This window comes from Eupeodes corollae, chromosome 1 (assembly GCF_945859685.1).
Source record: "Eupeodes corollae chromosome 1, idEupCoro1.1, whole genome shotgun sequence".
Taxonomy (NCBI): Eukaryota; Metazoa; Arthropoda; class Insecta; order Diptera; family Syrphidae; genus Eupeodes; species Eupeodes corollae.
Window position 1 is genome coordinate 108,614,173 of NC_079147.1, and position 27,689 is coordinate 108,641,861.

General features: G+C 33.3%; 1 protein-coding gene across 9 annotated transcripts in view; it reads left to right on the plus strand.

Annotated features, from left to right (window-relative positions):
• The window catches only part of LOC129938868 (uncharacterized), a 50,305-nt gene extending 29,190 nt beyond the window's left edge, over window positions 1-21,115 (plus strand). For 5 of the 9 annotated variants that reach the window (XM_056046682.1, XM_056046681.1, XM_056046679.1 and 2 more), the window contains exons 3-11: window positions 8,424-8,675; window positions 14,519-14,625; window positions 18,754-18,863; window positions 18,944-19,022; window positions 19,090-19,187; window positions 19,271-19,474; window positions 19,544-19,689; window positions 19,757-19,905; window positions 20,284-21,115. In XM_056046682.1, the coding sequence (XP_055902657.1) occupies window positions 8,424-8,675; window positions 14,519-14,625; window positions 18,754-18,863; window positions 18,944-19,022; window positions 19,090-19,187; window positions 19,271-19,474; window positions 19,544-19,689; window positions 19,757-19,905; window positions 20,284-20,392 (1,254 nt within the window). In that variant the 3' untranslated portion in view covers window positions 20,393-21,115. Of the gene's footprint in view, window positions 1-8,423; window positions 8,676-14,518; window positions 14,626-18,753; window positions 18,864-18,943; window positions 19,023-19,089; window positions 19,188-19,270; window positions 19,475-19,543; window positions 19,690-19,756 lie in introns of all 9 variants that reach the window. The other 4 variants (XR_008780489.1, XM_056046676.1, XM_056046677.1 and 1 more) reach the window with 4 other exon arrangements.
• Window positions 21,116-27,689: the final 6,574 nt, after the last annotated feature.

The following is a 27,689-nucleotide window of genomic DNA, read 5'->3' on the forward strand; positions in this document are numbered from 1 at the left end:
AGATCGTTACCTACTTGTATATGTAGATACTTTTATAATGTGATATGTGGTAACTAACAGTTTGTAAAAGATAGATAAGTTAGGACCAATTACCACCTGGCTCAGATAAGAGCAATGTGCATACATTGTTTTTCTTTAAACTTTTGAAGTGTAGCGGAATTGTTCTTTTTTTAAATCAAAATTAATAAAAATTAATCATACCATACAAATTTAGTATCACAAATTAACACGAAGAGGTTTAACAGTATAAATTTGGAATGTTTTTTCTAGAAAACAATAATTTCCGAAATTAGTGAGACCCAGAAAAATCAACAATATATACAATCACATAAGATTTTGTCTACTATCTTAAGTTGGATAAACTATCTATGGACTTTTTAACGAAGTGTATCCTTTCTTGACAGATCTTTTGAAATATTCTTATCTAATGCTTCGAGCTACAAAATTGTTATGAAGGATAAAGAGTGTTTTAACGGCAGTAAACATTTTTGGTCATTCTTAAAAAAGCATGAGAAATTCTTCATCTTCCTCGACCTCTGCATTTGTTGTTAATGACACTTGTTTCTAAGGCAGTTCTTGAAGGCGTCGGTTCTATGAGACCAATCTTTTTTCGTACTCAAACTGTGGCAAGAGTGCTAAAACATCTCAGCATTCACAAATCCGATAGTTTGGATGGTATCCCCGCCAATATTCTGATGAGGTGTTCTTCCACGCTAGCAAAACCACTATCCTATCTTCTGGATCTGAACTCGTTCCGAGTATTTGGGAAATAGTATTTGACTAGCAAATCCCAAAAAATGTTAATCTTCTTCTTACTCAAATTATCAACCCATGTAATTATTTATTATATCAAGAAATATCTCGAAGATAGTAAGCTTCGTAATGGCCAACATTACGGCTTTCGTATCAATATAATGGTTCATCTTACTGAACAGTGGAACAAATCTTTACATCTTAGGAGAAAGTAAGATTATTTCACTTGATATTTCAAAGGCATTTAATAAAGTGTTTCATCTCTTATTAAAAGAAATTAGTGCTTTTGGTATGAACGAATCTTTTCTTCTTCGTTGGATTAGAAATTATCTTCCAAATCGTTCAATACAAGTTCTTTTTTACGGATTCAAGTCTGAAACCCATAATGCCGGTGTGTCCCAGGGCTCTATTTTATCTCCGACCCTTTTACTAAATTTTATAAATGGTCTACTCTCTGCAACTTCTTGTTCCAATTATTTTTTTCGCAGACTTACAACCTCCTCTTCAGACGTGGAACTACAATGACAAAATATGATAAGCTCATTAAATTCCGAACTTCACAACATTGTTCAATGGAAGTAAGAAACCGCGAATTAAATGCTTCGAAAACCCAATGCTGTCTTGTATCATTAAAGCGAAATAAACCCTCTTTGCTATTATCTATGAGTGGCGCTTGCATAAACGGAACTGAAAATTTCAATATCCTCGGAATGTTTGTGCATCAGCAACTACCTCTTGTGGAGACCTCACATACAAGATGTCTAGGTTTTTTGAGACGATGCAAGAAATATGTCTCTCTGTCTGATCTGGCAACAATCTAAAAAACATATATACACACAGTCAAAAAGTCTTCGTACAGCAGCTTTCTTTCCGCTGATTCTGAGATAAGATATTTATCATAACAATATGTTAAAAACAAGTATTTTGAAAATCACAATTACAATTTTTTTAAATTAGGTAAAAACGTGAACTTTTGTTCAATGTTACCACTTTTGTTTTTACATTTATTCCTAGCACTTTTTTCAAAATAAAACACTAAAATTAAATTAGGCTGCTGTACGGAGACTTTTTGGGGTACGCGTATGTCCTAAACTTGACTAAAACTTATATCTCTGGGCTGGTCCTCCAATAACTTACCTAAAACTCGTGCTTGGACAGTATTCAGTAGAGAGCTTTTAAAATGGTGGGTGACATTAACATCATCAACTCGATTACATCACACGAAATTTTTGGTAAAGTTTCTTTTCTCACCATTTTTTAACGTTATTTTAACGCATTATGCTCAGTCAGTCGCATTCAGTCTCTTAAGCTATTAAACCGTGAGCCCATGAGTTTGCCCTCGATCCCAACCGTACCGAGATTTATTTTTTAGCCGTTCTACGCGAATATGGAATGCCTTGGCACGCTCTGTCTGTCCATAAAAAAAGTTATAAAAATAACGAATTATCGTCCTATAGCGAAATTGTCTATTATTTCTTAATTGTTTAAATTCCTTGTCTTTGGCATAATTTCTTTTAATTGTTCTTTTGTTATACGTGAGATTCAACATAAGTTTGTAAAAAAAAACTACTAATTTATTACAATTCTCTAATTCTCGATAGCACCTTTTAGCAGACTTTATCAAGGCTTTGGACAAATTAAGTAATAATATCTTAAAGATAGATATTAAAGAGTTATGTTTTGTATTCAAAAACATATGTAGGGTCAATTTTTGAATACGCCTACCCTGTATGGCACCCAGAAAATGAGAAAATATTTTATGAAGAATTTTCTTGCCTTTATTATGTTTTATTTCGGACTCAATTTTCGGGTGTCTGTTATCATACTACTTACCCATAGATTGGAGCTGATGCTAGAAGACAAATCCTTAAAATTCAAGTTTTTTTGTAAATCTTTTAAAAACATTTTTATCTTAAAAGAGCTAGCAGAACTTAAAAATTGTGTAGAGAAAAATTGTTCGTTCTAGAATTTTAGGTAATTGGTGCATTTAAATACATTTTTTTTTCTAAAAATTAAATAAAAATATCTTAAGGTAAATAAATATAAGTTGGGAAAAAACGTTAGTTTAGAATTCCAAAAACGTTGCAGAATCTCTTTACACTTCAGTTTTCGAGATATTCAAAGCTTTTATATTAAATGAGTAGATATAAAACGTTAATTATGTTTTTCTATTAACAAAACTGTTACTTCTGTTGTTTAAATCTGATTTCTAGAGCATCTTAAGTAAATTCACTTAAAAAAGTAGATTTCTTTCATTTTTTGAGGTCTTAAAAGTTTTTGTATTTAATTGAAAATCTATTTTGAAATTAAAAAAAGAGTCTGGGATGGGACCCACACTGATAACTTCCCATCTCGTCTGTCTTTCTTAAAAGTTTATTGCTTTTCTTATTGGTCTAAAGAAGTTATCAGTTAAATTATTTTTAAAAACTTTAAAATGACCAAAAATATTGTTCTTATATAAAAAATAGTTTAGTTTGAAAATATAGTTTTGTTAAATAGATTTTTAGTTGGATAGCATTTCTTAAATTTTCACAAGTCGGATGAATGAAATTAGTTTGAGAGATATCAAGAACCGAACATCAAACTTTACCAAATTTGCGTAATATTTTTTGAAGATGGAATTGTTTTTATGAAAAAACGGACTTTTGGATTATTATAAAAAACTGCTGAATATCGAAAACAATATTTTCTGTAAAATAAAAAAGTTTGAAGACAATATTTTTAATGTTTGAGAGGCTATTTGAGTCGAAAGTAAATTTTTACCAAGTTCAGTATTGTTTTTATTTTAGGTTTTTATTTTTTTGTGAAAAAACTGTCTGCTAAATTTTTCTCAAAATTGTTGAAATGTTGAAAATATTATTTTTTTCAAAGAAACGGGTAGTTTAAAGCCAATATCTCAAAGTTTTGAAAAGATATTTGAGTCGAAAATCAATTTTTACCAACTTTTATAAATATTTGTTGTAGAAAAACTGTCCATTCGATTTTTCTCAACATTTTTCAGAATGTTGACAACAATATTTCTTACAAGGTAAAATAAGTTTGTAGCCTTAATTTTAAGCTTTTGAAAGATATTTGAGTCGAAATTCTTTTTTTACCAACTTTGAGTAATGTTTGTTTTTTAGGATTTTATTTTTTATAAAAAAAATTGTCAATTAAATATTTTTTTTAAATTTTGTTGTTGATAACAATATTTCTTGAAAGATAAAATAAGTTTGAAGCCAAATATCTCAAAGTTTTGAAAAGATATTTGAGTCAAAAATCAATGTTTACCACCTTTTATAAACTTTTTTATTGGTTTTTAATTTTTTGTAAACAAAACAGTCAATACATTTTTTTTTAATTTTACTAAATGTTAACAAAAATATTTTTTTAAAGATAAAAAAGGTTAAAGCCAATATCTCAAAGCTTTAAAAAGATATTTGAGTCGAAAATCAATTTTTATCAAATTATATTATGTTTTTTTTTAGGTTTTTATTTTTTATAAAAAAACTGTCAATTAGATTTTTCTCAAAACTTTATCCATGTCAAAAACATTATTCTTCGTTGGACAAAATTGTTTTGAAGTCGTAAAATTTTCGAGGTGACAATTTTTTTTAATTTTTTTTTTTGAGCTATAAGAAAACCGTTAATTAGATTTTTTCCAAAAATGTATTTGTTTTGTATATCGTTACCAAGGGGCGGATCCAGACTTTTCATCAGGGGGGGGTCACACATTTAGATGAGTTCTTACTCTTTGCTTAAAAATGTTCTTTAATGTTTTGTAAAGGAGGCTAAGAACACGTTTCAATTGCTAAAATGATAACTATAGTTATCAAATTATTTTATAACACTGTTGTCCAGCAAAGTATGTTCTAACTATTTAATTTGTATGACTCCCTACATATAAAAGCATTCCCAGATTGCAAAAGTTTTATAAATATGCCATATTTAAAAGCATAAACACAACAGTTTAGAGGGTTTTGCTGCATTTCACGCAGAAATGTTAGAAATTGTTTTGAAACATAGCTTTTTTTCCAAAAATAAAATATAAGTTTCTTGTATCCATTTCTATTTATGCTAAGAACGCTAAAAAATTAAAAAATCCAGAAAATGAGAGAGTATTTGATATGATGAAATGTCGGGCTTTTTTGAAGAAGGTTTTTCGAACTCTAGTCTATTATTACTACCGCTATCAGTCTGGTTACTCGTATTTTGATCTTAAAGGAGTAAACTTAAACATTTTAGAGAAAAAATGTTTGGTTCTTGAAATGTGAGTAAATAGGTGCTTTTAAGTACATAATTTATCTAAAAAATTACACGTTTCAGAATCTTTTTTCACTTCAAATCTCAAGAGATTCAATATATCAATAGATATGACCCGTTTATTATACCTTTTAATTAGCCCTTAGTTTAACAAAAGTGTCACTTTTGCTATTTTTGGGACATTTATATTATTGAAATTCGTGTTTAAATATTCTTTCTAGAGCATACAAAGCAAATTCACTTCAAAAGTACATTTATTTAATTTTTTAAAATCTTTTAAGATCTTTTATGTTCAACAGAAAACCAATTCTGAAATAAATAAAATGCACGACTGGGTCGCTAGAACTTGCTAATTTCTTACAAAAAGTATGTTTAAAAATATTTACTATATCATTTTAAATTTTGTCTTAAAAATATTTTTGGTAAGCACTAAATAAAGAGCTTATAAATACATATACATTTTACATCTAAATTTCGTCAAACAAAATTAATATTTTTAAAAATTAAAAAAATACATTTTTGACCATAAAAAATCATGAACAATTTAAATATTTGATCATTAAAAAGAGCTTGCACAGAAAGAAAAGATTATAGAAATCGCTCCATTAGTTCTTGGAAAAATTTAAAAACATAACAAAGGTTCTTGAGGGGTATCCTTCTGGAGCAATACCAAAATATGTTTTTCTTGTAGAACCAAGCCGAATTAAGAACACAAAATTTAGAGAAAGTTTAAGAAAAATCACAAGTTTTAACCAACCAAATTGTATGGGGACTGCTCTTATTTTTCGTATTAATAAAATACGAAAAAACGCCTCACGCCAATCGGCTAAAAAAACCTTTATTTCAATCAACACAATAGTTTAGACTGTATGAGCCAGGAAAGACAGACAGACGGAATCGGGGTACCCACTTTTTTCAACTTCTCTACCGTCGTAATGTCATATTTGATTAAAAGCTCTAGATCAAATTGTTTACTAATGCAAAACATACCATATAAATAGTTCCTATGTGTTGCAATTAAAAATCACTTCAATGTTCACTATTTATGTGTGTCAAACAAATTTAATAATAAAATTGAAGGCTTGTTTAAGGAATTTAAAGGCAACTTAATATAAAATTGATGATCTCTTATTCAAGGTTTGTTCTTAGGAACCTAAATGTTTGCTCTTTTTCTTAGAAACAATTTTCATGAAAATAATTTAAAGCATTACTAAAGTTTTTTTCAAATTCTAAATTGAGTGAAAACAAACATTTTAGTTGTTTTTGATAGCAAACCACTTTTTGGTGAATGTCGTTAGATTATTAATAAATCTATAGATGAAATATTTGCTTATGCAACTTAACTGTATAAGCTTTATGGCTCATATGACCCCCCTTTGATCGCCAGTTGTTCAAAAGTTGATAAATTTGTGCTGCATTTTTGGAATTTCCGATTCATATTATGTTCTTGGTCCAGGCCTAAGTTAAAAGTAGTACAAATTAAAAGTAAAACAAATTTTCTCCCAGGGGGGGTCATGACCCCTACGACCCCCCCCCCCCTTGGATCCGCTATTGATCGTTACAGTATATAATATAAAATTTAATTGAAGTCTCTATCGTCATTGGTTCATGCGATATTTAGGTTTAGCCAAAATGTTCACCTTTTTTTAAAACTGCTATGGTAAAAAAACCACACACGCAATTTTCTTGAGAGCCCTTTCTGCATCTTTCTGCCTCATTATCTGTAAAAAAAAATTATTTGAAGTCGATATCTCTTCTGGTTCTTGAGCTATGGAAGACAAAAAAAACGTCGCGAACGTACGTACGCACAGACATTTTTCTAAAAAATCTTTTATTTCTACTCTATTGACCTTAAAACGTCGAGAAAAGTCAAAATTTTCAATTTGACAAATCGGTCCCATTACAATAACTTCCTATGGGAAGTTAAAAACTCTTAAAGAAAGCCTTGTGTACGTCAAAATAAGATGGAATTGAAGACGAGTTTCAGAAATTTAAAAGCAACTTAATATCAAATTGGTGATCTCTTATTCAAGGTTGCTTCTTTAGAACCTATCAAGCTCTTATACACATAATTCAAAGCATTACTAAAGTTTCTTTCAAATTTAAAATTTGTATCATTGCCATTTAACATTATTACAAAGATTTTAGTGTTTGTGACAGCAAACCGCTTTTTGGTGATCATCGTTAAATAACTAACAAGTGTTTAGGTTAAATCTTTACTTTTACAACTTAATTGTATTGGCTTTATGGATCATATGACCGCCCAACCTGGATCGTTAATTGGTCAAAAGTTGATGAATTTGTGCTTAGCGATTAAAATAGGGCTGGATTCCTCATTCATATTGTGTTTTTGGTACAGTCCTCAGTTAAAAGCAGCATTTTTAACAACAAAGACATTTGATTTTCATATATAAAATTAAAATAATCAGAATATAAGAGGATTAAAGCCATTAACGCAAAATGATAAGTTTTGAATTCAAGGGAATTGTTACAAAAATAAAAATAAAACAATCTCGGTCATGACCCTCAACACTGGATCCGTTATTGAAATTATGTTAGTTTTAAGGTGAGAAAGAAGAAAATACTTTTAACTTAACGTTAGCATTTTACATTCAAAAAACTCAAAAAGTGGCACGGCAACCCTAGTAGAAGGCACTCCTCCTATAGTAATGAAGTCAACAATCTTGACTTATCTTTTTGTCCCTTTATTATGTTTACGTTTTGTTGGCATATTGTTTATTCAAGGCGCAAAGAAACACTTAAACATATATGAATAGTAGGTAATTGAAGATCTATTCCACAGACATTGGTTGGAGTGTTAATCAAACATAAAACATTCTTTCCATCAATAAATTTGAATTGACCCAAAAGGATAGAGTCAAATATATTGGATGTATAAGCCAGACAAGTTCCAGCGCATTCTTAAAGTTTATTACACCTACAAAATGTATAACTAGCTTAGCTTAGATAAGGTACACTAAGGTATAATGTTTAAATTATATTTCTATGAATGGAAACTGAAACAGCTTTTTTTTGGGACCACTCCGAGGTTATTGTTCGCTAACAAAGCCGATTTTTTTTAAAATAGTATTGTTAATGTTGCAATAATTTCAAACAAATAAGGCAGCACGCTCTAATAAATAGCAATTAAAATATTTAAATTTTATATTAATTCATTTGGTCTGATGTCAACTGATGATAGAGGCTGTTAGAAGAGACATAAATATATACTAACTGCATATATGCAAACATACCAATGCGTATAGATATAAGGAATGTTGGTGCAACTTTCTTTATAAAAAGTGCTAAGACTCAAGGTTTAAATTTTACGTAAACATAACATAAGAATCTTTAGCTTTTTATACATCTAACTGATTTATTAAATTTACTTTAATTAAACAAATTTTTTATTTAATTCTCGTTTCCAGATATCATGTCAAGAAGCACCATCAAGCGAATTCGCTCCACGTGTATCAGCAACATGCAAAGCCGGAACAATGAACATAAAAGTCCATTTCAATGGACCCTACTCAGGAGCTGTACATGCTAGAGATTTTCGCATTCCAAGTTGCATGGTCTTGGGCAATGGATCCGATACAGTTGGATTTAGTTTGAATTTATTTGCCAACCAGGGACAGCCGGATTATTGTGGCATTCTGGTTAGCAACGTGAGTGCAGATGTAAGCTAACACAATTTCATTACTAAAACTACTACTTTAATCACATACACATATTTTGCATATGAATATACATAGATATTTTAAACATTTATTAATAAATCTATTTTCACATACAGTCAGAGAATTCTTGTAGGATAAATACAGGGAAAGCTATATTAAGTGGACACTATTATTTGTATCTCCTACTCTTAGATTCATTAATGCAAAAATTGAAAAATTAGCTGATGTGTAGATACAATCGTAAAAGGGCATAAAGAAAGAATTCGTGCCTAACAAAACTTTGAGATGAATATAGACGAATTATTAAATTACGTAGTCCATAATATTTCAATGCATTTTTGAGCTGGACAATATTACACTGTTCGACAATATTAGGTTTTTTATTAGTCCTACAAACAAAACAATACTTTTTTGGATAGATAAAATGTCCTTAATTTGAATTTAGCCTTTTGATTTTTTCATCATTTAAGGTTTTTTTTAAATATGCACCTTAAAAATGATAAACACAACTAAAAATCGGAGTTTTTAAGGCTAAGTTAAGGCTCAAAATATGTCTTAGTAATAAATTGTATGATGATTTTGGAAAGAACGAAGCTTTTTCTTCTAGATACAATTTTAATTATTTTACTATCTTACTTAGTTTCTGGAAATTCTCATTAGTAACGAGTCGTTATTTGACTCTATATGAAGTTTTAAGAACTTAATTCTTAGTGCTAATTTCGAATCCAAGACTCAAGGTTTAAAAATACCCGTTTTCACCATTATTTCCATGTTTTTGTTATATTATATTTAAAAACTTCATATACAAGAACAAAACTTACTTTTAAACCGTTTTACATGTTTGCTTTAAAAACCGTTTTAGCATAAATTGGGTTTAGATTTGTTAGACAGACTTATGGAAGATTCGGATTATTATATGAAATAGTATAAATATTTCAACTGAATATTGAAGAAAAGTATTACAGATTTGGAAAACCATCACTGATTTTATCGAAAAAAGCCTTTTCATGAATAAAGATTATCTCCAAAAGCAAATAATGCGTCTTTTTTCGAATTTTTAAAATTAATATCTCACAAACTTGACGTGTTACGTTGATTTTGAGGTCGGATTTGAGTTAAAGCCATTAAAACCCATTTTAAAAGTACAATTTTATTGCCAAGAAACAAACCTTGACTACCAGTATAAAAGAAGTATTAGTAGTAAGATTTAATTTAAAGAAACACGGAATTTAAGGGGACCTTGTTGGATGTATCATATTAAATAGAGCTCTCACTGTATTTAACCCGCCAATGGCGACCGGTCTGTGAGACCGGGTGTGCGACAAAATGCGAATACATTTCTTCTCCGTTATTGTTTTTTTGTTAAGTTCGAATCTGTGTATTGTAGTAAAAGACCTTCTGTTGATTTAATATCATTGTTTTATTGCCAAGGAGCATTTCAGAAAATCTTCAGTTGAAAACCCCGGTCCGGGCGACCGGCGTCACTACTGATCAAAGTCAAATTTGCGTCACCAATGGCTGGTTAAGGAAATGCAGCTGTACTGGAACGTGGTATTCAAAAGAAAAAACGTTGAAAAATAAATTGATAAGATAAAAAATCAAGTTTCAGTTCAGGAACAAGAAGCAAGGAAGTCTTTTATGTACAGTTAAGAATTAAAAAATAATTATTCCAATAGAAGTATAGACTTGTATACCGTACCAAGAAATTTATATATAAAAAATAACACAATTTAAAAAAAATCACAAAGCCCGAAATGAAGTTAATAAAATGTACCTTTTCATTGGGATACATTAACATTCCGAAAAATTAAGATCTTTATAATTCATTTTAAATCAAAAAATAAATCAATTTTTTCTCAATGAAAAACAAAAAAACCAGTATTGAGAGATTCTTATTCAGAAATGAAAAAGAAAATGTACACTGCCTTAAGTAAAAGAAGTTTATTTTCTTACTAATGAGGGTTTTTAAGACGTGTGGTTTTCAATCTGGCAATTTTTGCAATTTGGTAATCTACTAAAATACTGTTTCGGTTCTAATCGACGTAATTCAAACAGCCATTCATAGTTTTCAAACCAAACCACGTTTAGTCTAGTAGATATGGCGCATCCTCAGAGACCGCGTACCAGCTGTGGAGCAAAGAATCGAAGAAGACCCGAATGATTACCGTCATAGCTACCAACAATTGGAACTGTGCACATCTACTTAATGAAAGATTTTGGGGAGGGATCTTGGTTTACATTATTGCATATGCAGACGCAAGCATTGTAATGGCTTCGAGGAAATTTATACCTACACTTTGTTAACTTAAATTAGGTCTTAATATGCTTAGCAACGTCAAACCTCTTAAGACAGAACCGGTTATATTCACGAGAAAAAAAACATTAAAATTATGCACTGCCCTACTATTAATGGCAAAATATTTCTCGATCGTAAATTAAACTGGAAACAAAACATCAAAGACAGAGCGAAAAAATCTAAGTTGCCTTCTGCATCAGAATTTTCAGTAAAAGATGGGGTTCAAGCCCTTAAACCATTCTGTGGGTCTACACTGCCATTGTAAGACTAATATTAAAATACGCAGGTTCGGTATCATGGCCATCCATGGAACTCTGAAAAGGGTTACCAATCTTTAAAATTTGACAAAAATTCAAGTGATATGAGAACTACACCAACTGCAGCCATAGAGACATTGTTCTCGCTAGTCCCTCTTCTGCCTTATGTTAGACAAAAACATAACATAGGAACACCACTTGCTACATGCAAATATCTTCTCAAGCAATATGCTTTAGAAACAACAAATACTAGATGGTCACAAAGTACCACCTGCCTGGCAACCAAGCAAATATGACCAAGTATTGACTTAAAACGGTCAAAAGGCTTGATATCACTGAGCAGACAAAGTATAAGCTCTACAATTGGAGTAATAACGGGACACTGCCTCATAGGTAGACATGCTCTGAGGCTAGGGGTCTACACAAATGACTTCTGTAGAAGCTGCATGGACGAGGAGGAAGAGGAAACAGTCCAACACCTTCTATGTACATGTCCAGCACTCTCCATTAGAAGGAATTACTTTCTCGGTAATCCCTTCTTCGATAATACCAGTGAACTGACAACGATTGACACAAAACGTCTCTCTAACTTTATTAAAAGTACAAGATGGTTTGTTTAAATTCATTACTCTCCCATTAGTAACCTCATTAGTGGTATCACAATGGACCCTTGAGGTCTAAGTGTGTAAATGATATCTGGACAGCCACTCCAACCTAACAAACTAACCTAGTCCCTCTCGATATATTCGTGAAGGAACTGGCTACCAAAAGCGCATTACAGTGTAAGAACTTTAAAAGGTCTTTTTTGGTCACAGGAACATAAATAACATTGGCAGACAGAGTATTTAAAGCCATACATATATTTTAATCCAGTAGCACGGATAGTTCCAAAACGAGTCTGACATCTTTTCATGTAATCATAACGTAGAAATATCAATAAAGCTTCCCAATTACAGCAGTGTCTTTCAAGCAGAATTATTTGCGGTTTTTGAAGCCGCTAAGGATCTTTCTTCCCATGAAGAAAAATGCACAGACATATTTATGTCAAGTCAAGATTGGTACAGTAATGCTGTAGGGAGCTTCGTTGCCCTCTGTTGGGTCCCAGGACCCTGTGACATTGACGGCAATAAAAATGCCGACAAATTGGCCCCAAAAACGGATCAATGTTTAGTCCAAGTCATATGGTTTCAAGGCCAATGACCAGGTAAATGAACAAATTCAGCAAAGTTTAATTGAAATCGCAAACCGCAGGTTGGCAACTCTTGGAACTTCCAGAGTTTCTAGAAATCTATGGGCAAATATTTCCAATGTAAAACAAAAGTTCCTTTGCAACTAGTTAGGCCTCAGCTGTCCTTACTAATTGGTATCCTAACAAGTAACAACTCATTGGACACCCGCATGAACTCTCATCTGATTTATGAGGAGAATGTAAGGACGCGGCGACTTTCTATGTGAATGCCCAAACCCAGCCAAAAGAAGAATGACAATAGTAGGAAATGGCTTTTTAGACAACCTATGCGACTGCTCGTTCTAGCGACCTAGAGAAATTCTTAAATTTTCCAAGAAATCAGGATGTTTCATGGAGGCGCCCTCACACTAAATCCCTATGAATCTACCCAAACCCTTCCCATTTCCTTCCCAATTTCTTGGGAGCACAATGAATCTAAAGAGATAAAAGTGAGATGGTTTCTCGATCTTGACAGATACATCACTCCATGCAATCTTACCTAAATTAGGAAGGACCAACAAAGCGTGTCACACGTTCAGTAAATGCATCCAAATCGATATCCCCACTGATTTCGATTTCCTCAAGAAAATTTTGTTCAGCGATGAAGCTCAAATTTTATTGAATGGTTACGTATATAAGCAAAATTGTCGTATTCGGAGTGTCATAATCCACAAGCTATTGTTAAGATGCAGAGGAATCATTGGACTATGATTTATGCCTTTTTCGTGTATGTATGGGATGATTTTGATGATTTCAGGAGAGAGGAAACTTTTAGTGAGTGGCCAAGACGATTGACGCTTTAGAAAATAAATATTTGGCACGACGAAAATTGTTCCTCTCTGCTAGAATTTGTCTCTAACGAGGCTGACGTTTTTATCTCTTCTTGAATAACACACGTCTTAGAAAATACCCTTTATTAAAGAACCTTACCGTAGGCGCCTGCTTGTCTTGTCCATCATGGGGTTGTCTCTTATCTATGCGACAGTACATATGTACATATGTATATACCTGTAACAAACCAATTGCGTCAAAGTTTAAACAACATATTTTTTAGATTACGCACTCATTCTGTAAGGTAAAATTCTGAGTTTTATTTTTAAAACTAATATCGGGAGGTATAACAATCCGGAAATGATTCAAAACAAAGTTAACAAACACAACAAGCATTACTTATAAATTGCGAATAATAATAATCAAAATAACAATTCTATAAATAAACATACATATTTACAAAGCTTGTCACTTGAATAACTGCCGTAGGCTGCTTCTACTCAACCATAGCCTCAAAATCTCTAAACAATAATCATAATTATAATAATTATTAAGGTGTAATACTCGTACACCTGAACAACCGTCACACATCACATTTAAAATATAATCTGCTTCCTAATGTTCTGCCTACTCGCATTTATTTGATTAATATAAAAGCTGATGATTTATAATTAAATTAAAAATCCGAATCAAACATCCTAAGGGTGTGTTTACAATGGAGCTAAGACGAATCGTCTTATAATAATAATAACTTGATTTCAAGATCTTATGAAGTGTTTTTGTAGATTGTATATGTAAATTAAAGCTTTTAAGCGTTGTTTTCCTGTATACAATCTAATTCTGTTCTTAACTTAATTGAATTTAATTGTTAAAATTACAATTTTAAATAAGAGATAAGAGCTTTGAAAATATAACATTGAATAGTTTTTGGAAGCTAAATTATAAACACTCCCTTTTCTTAACGCAATATTAAGGTGGTCCAATATTTTCAATTTTAATTCATCTAATGTCGTTTTCTTTAAAATGTCATAAGTGTTCCAGAAATGTCAAGAGATATGGAAAATAGAATTAATTAATTAATTTTTATAAGACAAATTCATATCTTTTGAGGGTTTATTCAAAAGAATTCGTTAAATCAATCTAAATAATTATGAAATTATGGACCACTCTTATACAATAATTCTATAATATTTAATTTCATATTGTAGTTTTAGTATAATCAATATATTAATATATTTAACTAAAAACTATTGTTCAAAGACTAATATTTAATTTTTGAATAATTTCATAGAAAACCGAAGAAAGATCAATTCAACTTGCAGTACGAGTTCATAAAACACTAGAATTGGCTGATGATAAGTTTTATGTAATAACTTGCGGCAAGACTGGATTCCCAAAGTAAGTCCTGTATAATAATTTTTGTTCTTTAAACCTTACGCTCCAATACAAATTTTGACCAGCAGAAATGCATGAAACCCAAAAATCAAAAAATATATGTATTCAACGACAGGGACGTACGAAATCTAAAAGTTTTAAGGGCCAATTATAGCTATCATTTAATTTCATCATTGAAACCAATCATTTGAATTCTTTTGGAAGATTAGATTACAAAGGTCGCACAATATAATCAGTTTAGGCCGATGTAGAATATAATTGAGTTTAATTGTTTCTCCTCTCTTTTTTAATATCAAGGTTATCATGTTCTTGAAGATTTATGTTCAACTGGCTTTATATCATAGGATGAAAAGAAGATTGCGCATCCAACAAAGAAGCCTTAAACTCGTACATAGAGCCATTTGATCCTTCTAATAAATTCTGAAAGCAGCTCTTCAATTCTTACTTATTTACTTAAAGTGGCTCTGCAGTCCGGGGCAGACCTAAACCTCAAACAACATGCGTCTCCAGCCAGCTCGGTCCCTAGCGAGCAGTTTCCAGTTTCGCACGCCAAATTGGTTGAGTTCTTCTCCCAACTGCGTATGCCAACAGAATAGCGGTCTTCCTCTACTGCGCCGTCACTCGATATTGGATTCGAAGACCTTCCGGACTGAGGCGTTGATGTCCATTAGCTCTACATGACCTATAGCCATCGAAGCCGTTGGACTCTAATTCTGTTAACTAGGTCAGTGTCGCTGTAGCCCGTACAGTCCGTCGTAATATCTTCTCCTCCATTCTCCATCTATGTATACCGAACCAAAAATCACCCGAAGAATTTTTCTTTCGAAGCACCCTTAGACGCTCTCATCTTTCTTTGACAGGGACCAGGCCTCAGCGCTATAAATGGGAACCGGGATGATGAGTGTCTTATAGATGGTGATTTTAGATGTTAGAGAGAGGACTTTGTTACTCAAGCAGCGATTTGCAGGAGTTAATCTTTGTTTGATTTCAGCGCTGGTGTCGTTGTCTGTGTTTATAGCGGTGCCTAGGTAGACAAAGTCCTTAACTGCCGGGAAGTTATAGCTGTTCATGGTGACGTTTTGTCCAAGACGTCGTTGTTCAATGTACTTTTCTGATGACAGTATATAATTGGTCTTGCCCTCATTGACCACTAAACCCATCTTCTTCGCTCACGTCACAATGCTCAAAAACGCTCCACTTATGTCAATATCATCTGCGTATCCGAGTTATTGGATGGCCTTTGGAAGATTGTGCCTCTAGTGTTGACGGTTGAGTTTTGCACGATTCTTTCCAGAACGATGTTGAAGAATGACGGTGCATCGCCTTTTCTAAAACCTTTTTTGACATCAAATGCATCGGTAAGATCTTTTCCGACCTTGATAGAGTAGCGTGCATTCTCCATCGTCATTCTGCAGAAACGGATACGTTTGACAGGGATGCCAAAACTAGACATTGCTCTGTAGAGCTCTTCCCTATGGATGCTGTCATACGCGGGTTTAAAATCGATACAGAGATGGTGGGTATCGATTTGAAGTGCCTGGATTTTTCCAAGATCTGCCGTAGTGTGAATATTTGGTCGATAGTGGACTTTCCTGGTCTGAAGCCACACTGATAAGGACAAATCAGGCTGTTGACGAACGGCTTCAGACGTTCACATAATACGGCAGAGAAGATCTTATATGCTTTGTTAAAGAGACTGATGCCTCTGTAGTTGGCGCAATTTAGAAGGTCTCCTTTTTTACGTATCTGGCAAACTATGCTGAGATTCCGCTCATAGGGCATGCTTTCTTCCGACCATATTTTGTTTGACTTAAGTTTAGATATAGCTATTTTCACTTCGTCGAGGCAAGGTAGGCGTAATTCTTGATCTGCCTTGCCTAGGTTGAGTGGTTCTATCTCCCTTACAGCGGAATTTGGTTGGTCATTACATAATTTGTTCCCCTGATTGTGTTTACAGGCTTCGGTTCATGGCTGGTACCCTTAGGAGGTTTTTTCTACCTTTTGTGTTAAATTTACGAACCTCATTCCTGTTGTGACATCCCTCTATCTCCTCGATCGCGCTTCTCAAGCTCTCTTTTTTCTATCTAAGGAGCCGGTGTTCCTCTACTGATCGTAGAACTCGCGGCAGCTTTGGTTCCTTTTCGCTGCGTGCGCTTGCCGGCATTCGTCGTCAAACCAGTGGTTTCGCTGTTGTGGGCGTGTGAAACCTAGCACTTCAGAGGCGGCATCTCTGATTCCTGCAAGGCAATGTGGCCACTAGTTTTCAATGCTTAATGCAGGCAGCATAGGACTCCTTAAGAGGTTACCACAGACTCGATCGGAAAAGGACATGGCAGTCTCTTGCGATTGTAGCCAACTAACCTTTGAACTTTTCACAGTACTTCCTTGTTTTGGCTTGGACCGGGATATTCATAGCTCCTCAACTCACCTTGACTAATATCTGCTGCCACCTCCCACTTTCTGACGAGGTTCCATTTCGATATGATGATGCTTTTCAGGATTTTGGGTAGTTCCATTTTTCCATCTCCAAAACTTGATAACATAGTTAAAATGCATTTTAGTAACATCCAAAAACAATGGTGGTACAGAAGTTTCTAAATGTTATTAGATGTATTCGAAGGCAATCGGAAAATTCGTTTAAGAAAGTGTCTTTAAAACCATTCTACCTCCTCTGATTTGCCATAACCCTTAAGATTGCGCCCATACAACTAAATAGAGACCGCAGTTGCTCGAAACAGTTTAATCTTTGCGTTCGCACTATGTTTAACGGCTTATTATCGATGGAAAGACCCCATACTGATAAAATTGCTCTTTTGGCTCCGATAACTTCAACTGGAAGTCTTTTTTCATATTTAGGTTTGGGCTAATCAAAAGACCAAGAAATTTGCACTCCCGCACAAAAGCAATATTTTGACCTTTTTAGTTCCACTTTTCATTTCGAGAATATCTGCCGCCTCCATTTCTCATTTTAGATTTTTCAAGGTTCAATGACAGATTTCAAAGACTGCAATAGTTTTCGAGATCGTAAATCATTCGTTGCATTCCCTCTACAGATTCATTGATGAATAAAATAAAGAGTAAGGTACTCAATACACAACCTTGTTTGACACCCATTTCTGAAGATAATTATTTTCGATTTTTCAAAGTTCAGTGACAGATTCCAAAGACTGTAACAGACATGGCAATAGTATTCAATCCAGCTCTATTCCTCCTCCAATAGCTTCCACAATATCATTGATAAATAACATAAAGAGCAAGGTATTCAATACACAACTATGTTTGACACCCATTTCCGTTGCGAAGACTTCTGAAATAAATTCACCATCCCAAACATAAGAGACTTTATTCCCATTTTATACAGCTCATAGAAAAGTGCTTTACGCGCTATGGCTTCAAAAGCAGCCTATAAATCAACGAAGAAAGCATACAGTTTGTTGTTGCTTCTTTTGTAACTCCCCGAATATTAATCAACAAGAATAATTGGTTTGAGGTTGACCGGTTCCTCCTAAAGCTCGATTGAAACTCATTAAGAATTCCTTAACTTTACCGAGGTGTTCAAAATTAAAATGCCCCGGTAGTTCTCTGGGTTATTTAAAGCTGCTTGGAATGTGGAATGTTTGTTGTTTTGAATATCCTATTGAATTACTTGGCTAATGCAGACACAAATTCGAACGTACAGCTCTTGAAGAATTCCATCTCCCGGAGCCTTTCCTGCTTTAGCCTTTTCAATCTCATTTACCACTTCTAAAAATCTAAAAGGTGAATCGAGAAGCTCATCCATATGAAGAAAGGGGCTGCATGCTGTGGATGTGTCGAAAACCGTGGGGTGTTGAGTAGCTTTTTAAAACAGTCTAGTAGCCCTGCAGTTCGCAACGATGAACCGATCTTGTTTGTTCTACCATTTACCGTTTTTGCAACTTTCCAGAATTCTTCGGAGGACCTCTCATTGCTTTGTATATAGCTAACTTAATTTTCAATTTTTCAATTACATTCTTAAATATTGAATAATTAAGACTTTTGATTGATTTGAAGACCCAATTCCTCCTTCTTCCATTTTTTACTATTGTACATAAATTACTTGTAATTGATTTTTAAATTAAAGTTAATAATTGTTTGTAATTTTTTTCACAGGGACGACAATGCTCATGTTATTTTGAAGTTCTTAGAAAATGATCGACGAGTTCGAGAAACCGTTTACGGTCGTTCATATACAATTCGGGCTGAATTGACAAAGCCAAATGGTAATTAATCCAAATTTTATTTAAACAAAAACAAATTTTTAACAATAATTTATGAACAATTTTTCATTTTACAAAATTAGCAACTAACGGCATACGAGTATCAAATTGTTTTGCTTTTGATAAAAAGAATATCAGTTTTCCATTGATTGACGAAAAAGGGTAAACAAATAATAAATTTTCACAAAACTTCAAAACACATAATTTATAAAAAAAACGTATTATTTAGTTGTTCGGTTGATCCAAAAATTATTACCACATTCTCACCAAATTCCGATGGAACATCAGCAAGTGCTTCACTCAAGTCAATGTTTAAATTTCCTGAAGGTTTGTGGTGTCTATTGACCTTGATTTTTCAATTAACATAAAACTATATCTTGAATTTTTGTTTTATTGGTCAAAATCAAAAGGATCTGAAGTGCATCTCCAATGTGACGTCCATCAGTGCTCAACCAAATGCATTGAGGATCTCTTCTGTGAAGATGAACGAGCTATTGCGGGACTTAGTTGGACATCACCACCTGTCAAAGGTAGCCGAACTTTGAACGAAACCGACGAAGGCAGTCTTCTAGGTGCAACCACAGTTTTTGTCCTTGATCCAGCAGAGGCTCCTTGTAAGAAATCGAGCTTAACTTTTTTTTAAACTAAAGTTCTATACAAAGAAATGTTTTATATTTTTTCAGTAGTCTCAACGCTCTGTGAAGATACTGGAATACGACCATCATGGCTCTTGTGGCTTACAATCACTCTTGGAGTGTTGTTCCTAATTATGTTACTTATGAACATCTTCCTTTGCACGGCAATGAGCTTTAGCTGTGCTCGAACTGAGGTAAGATCCTAAAACACGTTATCAAAAGATTTCAAGATTAATATGACTGTTTCTGTTTTACTTTTAGATAATTGAAAAAGATGCATCGATCATTGAAGAATATGACCCATACAGAAGTTGGCATGGAAGCCAATATGGATCAAGATATTCGCTGCACGGACGCGAAGGTCATAACAAAGGATACGCGAGTGGGGGCTCAACGATTCAATCGAATAGGTCTGATAGATACTAAGCATGTTCTACTTCCATTATCTACTTCTCCTCAACAACACTCCACATAACATTTTTATTTGTTTGACTTGATTTGTATTGCTTCTATTTTTTATAAAGATCTGTACAGTAGCGGCCTGCCAAAAAAACAAAAAATTAAGACACTTATTTAATTTAAAAAAGAAAATAATTCCGAATTTTAAAGAAAAAGACAAAAACATTTTGAAATATTCTAACAAAATTTAAAAATGCATTGTTATCTTGAGAAAAAAAAACAACTACTACTATTTTTACTATTAATTAATTTAAAAAAAAAAAAAAAAACCCCTTCTATACAAGAGTGATACACGTAATAATCTAAATCTTAAAAAACTGTTCTTGAAGGTCATTACCAATTGATACCGATCATTATGCAATTGTTCATTCACGTCCTGGCTCTAGACATTCCGGTGTTTATGGACATCGATCCAGAGGACCTCCTAGTAACTTGTAATAGTTTTTGAAATATAGTTTTTCAAAAATATATAAACAATTTCAAAGAAATCAATGTGTTCGAACTGAGTGAGAGAGAAAGAGAAAAAGAGAGAGAGACAAACAAACAAAAAGTGAGTCTTAAATAAAATCTATTTTCGAAACGAAAGTAAATAAAATTAAATTAAAATTTTTAAGAACATTATTTTCGTACTACATACAATCAACAATAAAATTATGCATGTCAGTATTTTGATTTGAATGAAAATTAATTTTTAAAATTTTATTTATATATATATTTATAATTATACAGACCTTCAAGGAACTCTGAGAAAGTGTAAATACCTATAAGAAAAATCAAAAACAAACAAAAATTATCTACTAACATCTACGAATCTATTTTTTGGATCGAGACTTTTTTGATTTGCATTCCTGTTAATATTCTTTTTTTTATTTGTAAAATAATTAAAAATATTATTCGTGATTCTAAATTTATAGTTAATTCAATTGGAGGATAATAAAATTGATGCATATGTACGTTACGTATAAAACGACAAATAATATTGAAAAGAAAAACAAACTCCGTTTTATTAAATATTAAGTCACTAGTTTAATAAGGATGTTTAGAATTAAGTTGAAGAACACAAAATTGTATAAACAAAAATTGTAATTATAAATTGCACATACATATAGATTTATAACAAAAAATAAATAAACATAAATAAATTTAATAATAAAACTAAAAGAGGAATTGTTATTACTTTTTTAATCATTGGTGTGGTATTGAAAATGTATCTAGACGAAAATTATTTTCAAATAAAATATATTACACAATAAAACATTCCTCAGAAATTTTTTAGATATAGGTGATTGTACAAAAGTTGGATAACTCGATGTCATCAACCAATATATGCATATCTTATTATATTTTATTGAGATTACAATTTATTTCAAAACAATGGAAAGACCTTTATTTAGTCACCCAATTTTAGTTCTTCATTTTGAACACAATTATGTAGTTCTTAAAACGTCAGTCCTTTGGCATGTCAGAACCCTGAAGACCAACATTGTAGGTGGCTGTCTATTGTTTAGTAGGGTTTTTCATTTCCGCAAACAATTTTTTTCTCGGTGCTCAAGCAAAATATTAATTTACTCATAGAAAAACAATTCTTTCCAAAGTAGAGCTCTTAATATCAATTTTAAGTACTTAAAATTTAAAATTGAAGTTTTCCCATTTAAAATGCATGTAAAAAAATGCTTTTTTTCAAAGTTCTAATGCTCACTCACTTTTACAATATTGTTAACCGGTTTAATTGACCTTATAGGGAATTTTACGCTCTTTAAAATTGCTTTGGTGTTTTTTGTGTAATTCGCACCGGTTCGCCAGTAAGAGTCATCAAATTGCAATTTTTTGAATAAATAGCTTTTTACCAATGTTTTTGAGCAATTCGCAAAAAGTAGGGAGAAAAAAAGGGCTGATTCGTAAAAAACAGTCCAGAAGTGATGTGAGCTGTACATGGTGAATAACGGCATTCGGATTTTTGTTTTAAAATATGACTGTGCACAATTTTCATTATAAAATAATAAGAAAAGCGAAACAATGTCACGAGTACGATAATTTTGGCCACAAGATATAATAACGGTTTTTGGTAGAGGGGCTTGATACAAGCTACGGGAGGGGGAGGTCTATCTCTCCCCGTTTAGGCGTTAGGGGCAATTTAAAAAAATATGTACATTAAATGGAAAAAAATAATTAAAAAATAACGGTAATACTTACAATTAAGTTTTATACTTTTTTTTAAAGCCAACATTTTTGTCTATTAGCTTGTTTTTAAATCAAGTCAAAACTATGCATAGTTTTTGAAAAAAAATAGTTTTAAAGTCAAAATTTGAGCAAAACAAAGTAAAAAAAAGGATTAAAGTGTAATTTTTCAATACTTCAAGATTAATGACCACTGTTTTCATTTCAAAATTTTTTGCTCTTATTTGTTTTTGATCAAAAACTGAAAACTAGATGATTTTATGTCTTTCCGTTTTTGAGAAAATTGAAAATAAATTTTTTTTTAATTCTTTTTTTTTGCTTGAATGGCCTTATTTTGATAGTAACAATTATGGGTGCGAGTTTGGTGGTATGCAACAGTGGGATCTGTAAGGGGGAGCATGCTGCCCCCATGCAACCCCTCTGTTTCGATACACTATACACTATTTGGGGTGGGTGCAAGTTGAAGTGCGTGCAAGGTAAGAAGGGAGCAAGGGTCGGTGGGTACAAGATGATTGATTGATGGAAAAGAAAGTGTGGGTCTGCAACTAAAGCACTTCCACCCCCTCGACGTTCCCAGTGAACACATAGAAGATGTGTTACCGCCAAAACAACCTCGGCTCTTGACCATCAATGACGAACTTAACGAACTCCACAGTGACACTAGTACGGACGATGAATTCACTGACGAGGCTTACATACCTTCAACAGTGGTAATTAATCGTGAAGTATTGAAAAATTACACTTTAACCCTTTTTTTTACATAGTTTTGACTTGATTTAAAAACAAGCTAATAGACAAAAATGTTGGCTTTAAAAAAGGTATAAAACTTAATTGTAAGTATTACCGTTATTTTTTAATTATTTTTTTTTTTCCATTTAATGTCTAATCTTTTTAAATTGCCCCTACCGCCTTAACGTGGGGAGATAGATCCCCCCTCCCATAGTAAAAAATGCTTGTTTTTAACTGTTTTATACAAATCCGTCATCAAACTTTGTCGCCAAAGTTATCGTACTCTCGTCAAAACAATTTATTTTAACTTTCTTTCAATAGTTCAGAGTTGCCCAATTTTTCATTAAGTATTAACAAAAATGTTTCACCCCCTTCCCGCCCCCTCTCGACGATGCTGTACTGCTTTATGACGTTAGCTAAATTCTTGAAGAAATGCTCGGCAGAAACCCTTGGTTTAAAAGAAAAATATTTCAGCTAGAGCCTAGATTTAAAAAATCAAAAAAAAAAAATCGCTGCGATTTTGGAAAAATGTTCTTTGGAATTTACCTGTTTGGGTTCCGAAGGAAAGCGTTATATTAGGCGTCCACTAAAGCATGAGCTAGGTCCTTATTATGAAATACGAAACGAAGGGCAGAAAAAACGAAACCCAGAAAAACGAAACTCATTGCGTAGAGCGATTATGAGAAACGAAAATGGAATCAAGAAAATGTTAATAGCCAAAAATGAAAAATGGTATTTTTGTTAAACGCAACTATCCTCACACCTATTTACAAAAGTCAAAATGTGAATGTTATTCTAAACATTTTTGGCTTTGGATTTTGCTTGGCTCGTCGGCAAATAATTTCACTGGTCAACAAAATTTTAACTTTTTTTTGCCACACGGACTTTTTTGATATTTTTTGCTTAAGTTGGTGATCATAAGAAAAAATAAATAGTTAAACAAAATTGTGGGCCAAAGATTTTATTTTATTGAGTAATTGAAAATATTGCGAAATAATACAGATCTTGTTAATCAAAACTGTATTTTTTTATAAATGACTTAATAAATCTTAGATTTTCTTCCATGTTTCGCTTCTGGATGGTCCCTTTTAATTGCCCAGCAGTGATCCGCTAACATATTTGAGTTCCATTTGCCCTAGTACCGCTTTTCCATATTCAAAATGTGTTGATGGAACCTCTCACCGTGCTCGTCGCTGACAGGCATTAAATTGTCAGGAAAAAAATCCAGGTTGGAGTCTAAAAAGTGGATCTTAAGTGACATGTTGCAATATGTCATTAACAGCTCGCTAACCAACTCCCTGTAGCTGTCACGCTCGTCGTTACCCAACAAATTTGCAACAACATTTTTAAAAGCCTGCCATGCAAATTTTTCTTATGCAGACAACGACATCAGCGCTGAAATCAAACGAAGAATAACTCTTGCAAATCGCTGCTTCTTTGGACTTAGAAGGCAATTGAGAAGTAAAGTCCTCTCTCGAGCATGTAAAATCACCATTTATAAGACACTCATCATCCCGGTTCTCATTTATGGCGCTGAGGCCTGGACCCTGTCAAAGAAAGATGAGAGCGTCTTAGGATGCTTCGAGAGAAAAATTCTTCGGGCGATTTTTTGGTCCCGTACGCATAGATGGAGAATGGAGGAGAAGATATAACGACGAGCTGTACGGGCTGTACAGCGACACTGACCTAGTTAGCAGAATCAAAGTCCAACGGCTTAGATGGCTAGGTCATGTAGAGCGGATGGACATCAACGCTCCAGCCCGGAAAGTCTTCGAATCCAATCCCGAGGGACGGCGCAGTAGAGGAAGACCGCGACTCAAGTGGCGCACCCAGGTGGGAGAGGACCTCAACCAACTTGGCGTGCGAAACTGGAGACAGCTAGCTAGGGACCGAGCTGGCTGGAGACGCTTGTTGGTTGAGGCCCAGGTACGCCCCGGACTGTAGCGCCACCTTAAAAAAAAAAAAAATTCTAAATCGCTTTGGTTTTAGACGAGATCCTAAAAGTTCTGATTGTTTCTTGGACAAATTTAGATTCCGAACTAAATCATTTAAATCTCCTTGAGTTATGAAATGTGGCACGTTTGCGATTCCTTTAAACTGAAAGTCATCGTCCTCGTCAACATAACATGGGTACTGCAAACGGCATAGGTCGTGCGCCTTTCTTCCAGTCGGTTGAATTTTTCACACACGTTTTGCAACAGACATAAGGAGCCCAGGGGTGCCAGTACGTAACTTGATACAACCGAGTTTAGTCGATACAATCGAGCATTGGCAGCACACATTTTGGTTCAATCGAGTGTCCTCGATTGTTTCGCCAGATGCGGCAGCACACAAACTTCAAACTAAAGTTTGAAACAAAAGTTTTCACTCGACAGAAAATAGTTATCGTCAGGAGTAATTTTTGTGTTAGAAATATGAAAAAACAAAATAATGTCAATAAATAAAAAACAGATTGAGATTTTAACCAATTTAATGAGTTCTCACGTTGGTTTAGGGAGGAAAAATATAAGTATCTACCATCAACGCAGCCCAGTATTCCTGGTAGTTTAAATTTCCTATGTACCTATAATATAATAATACTCCTTGCTGTCTCCAAACTTAGAGCTATCAAATTTATTCCATTGCGGACAATACTTATTTTCCAGGATAACCAACGTTTGGCGAAAGAACTTGGAAACTGTTGTCTGTGCCATACTCAGCAACACATTTGTTCCAACATTGGTTTGGTTACGACCACTGGCTAAGAGATTTAATGTTGCACAAAGCTGTAGAACTGATGGAGCTTATGTTCTTTTTCTGTCTTCTGGAAGATCTAACGAGCTGAGTATCTTGTGAAAACATTCCTTATTGACTCTAAACTGTAAAATGTTTTACAAATGTTATACCTACATGATCTATCTTTTATTTTTGAATATTTGCTCATTTTTACTCAATTCCAATGGGTTGCTATTATCTCTCAAATATCTTCTTTTGATTTAAGTAATGGACACTTCATCGCCTTCACTTTCACTCTCCGAATCAATGAAAAACATTTCGGAAAGGACTTAAAATTGAAAGTAGAATGAAATTATTTCAAAATAAACTCATTTGACATTTCATTTTATAATTCACAATGACTTTTTTAAGTAAAAGTCACAATGGAACTCGTCTCAAATTACGTGCTGTCAAAAATAATTTGTTTCGAGTTGATCGACGATCGACAATCCTCGATTGTATCAAGTTACGTGCTGGCACCCCAGGATTGGTCTTGATGGGCGACAGAAAAACCAAAACATTGGTGATAACACTCCAACACAAGATTCGTAAGGTTTCGTCTTTGTTTTTTGAATGTCAGTTCTCCGCAAACAGATCATAAATAGATAGGATCATTGTTACACTTCCTCGACATGTTCACAGGGTTAATAGCAAAAAAATGCTAAAACAAAAAGGTGTTAAAATGCACCCACAAATATTTATAATAATAAATATAAAACGGTTTACTTGGAAGCGCTTCTGTTAATTTGCTGCGTAGTACAAGTTTTGAATTATAATGTAGCACAACAAAACTGAGGCTAATTGACACTTGAAAATTGTGATTTAATAATGAGACTAGATTGACAAAACAAAATTAGCTATCAAAGTTCGTGTGACAAAACCATTGTTTTTAGCAACATTTGGATTACTTTCCATGAAAGCTACCATCAAGTCTATTTGTTTAGCATTCGTTGTAGGCCTAAATATTAGAAATATCTTATTTATATGTTTTCCACCATTTTATTTATTCAGCCTTATTTTGACATTCTCTTTCGTTCGAAAGTTATTCGAATTCGTATGATACGTATTTTCAGTTTCTAACGTTTCGAAAGTTCATTTTAATTCGAAACTTAAGCAAAGTTTGACTTTCTAATCATTCGAAACAAATGTCATTTCATTAGCGTTCAATTTTTTCTGGCGAATAGATCCTCAAAACATGTAAGCTTTGATATTTGTGTTGAAAAATAGATAAAATAAAAATCTTTTATGAATTATTTGTGTTTTTTTTTTTAAATAAAGGTCGCAATCGCATTCCAATTGGACCAACCGGGAGCAGAAGGAGATTCTCATCAGATTGATGGAAGAAAATCCTGAGATAGCCAAGGGATTTTCAACAAACCGGGTTGACATCGATCGCTTTTGGACAGATGCTGCGGAGAAGCTGAATAGCTACGGACCTCCTTCTAAAGACGGTGCGACTTGGAAAAAGGTCTATAAATTAAATTTTAACAAAAAAGGTGTATAGTAACAAATGTTTGGTTTCAAGGTTTGGGCTGATTTTAAATCCAAAACAAAAAAGAAACTGGTGGAAAATAAAGTAAAAAGGAAACAGTCGGGATTCAATTACAACAATCTTGTAGCCCTAACGGAGTTCGAGGAAGCTATTGTCAGGATCACTTCACTTAAGCAGTCCGTTGAAGGCATAAGTGCCAGGGTATTTGGCATAATCCAAGAAGAGGAGTCTGAAAAGGTGGCGGCTTCTAAATCAAAAGAGTGTCTATGGATTCTTGCCTTGAAGAAAATTTGGAAACAGGCGCAATAATTGAAGACCATGAGAAGCTGTCTGTACCCTTCTAGCAATAGAGCAAACAAAGACACTCCAGTTAAAATTCTTCAAAAGCAAAATGAAGTACAGGAAGTTTTTTTTTGCAGAACTGTCCTCCAAACTGGATGATATTAAGGACGAACTTCACCAAATGAATAGATATATACAAAAGGCTGATGACACACAAAAAAAAATGTATGAAGAGAACTGTCGGCACAATCTCGCCGTGGAAAAAAACATGCGCGAGAAGTTAGAATTAAAGAAAAAAGT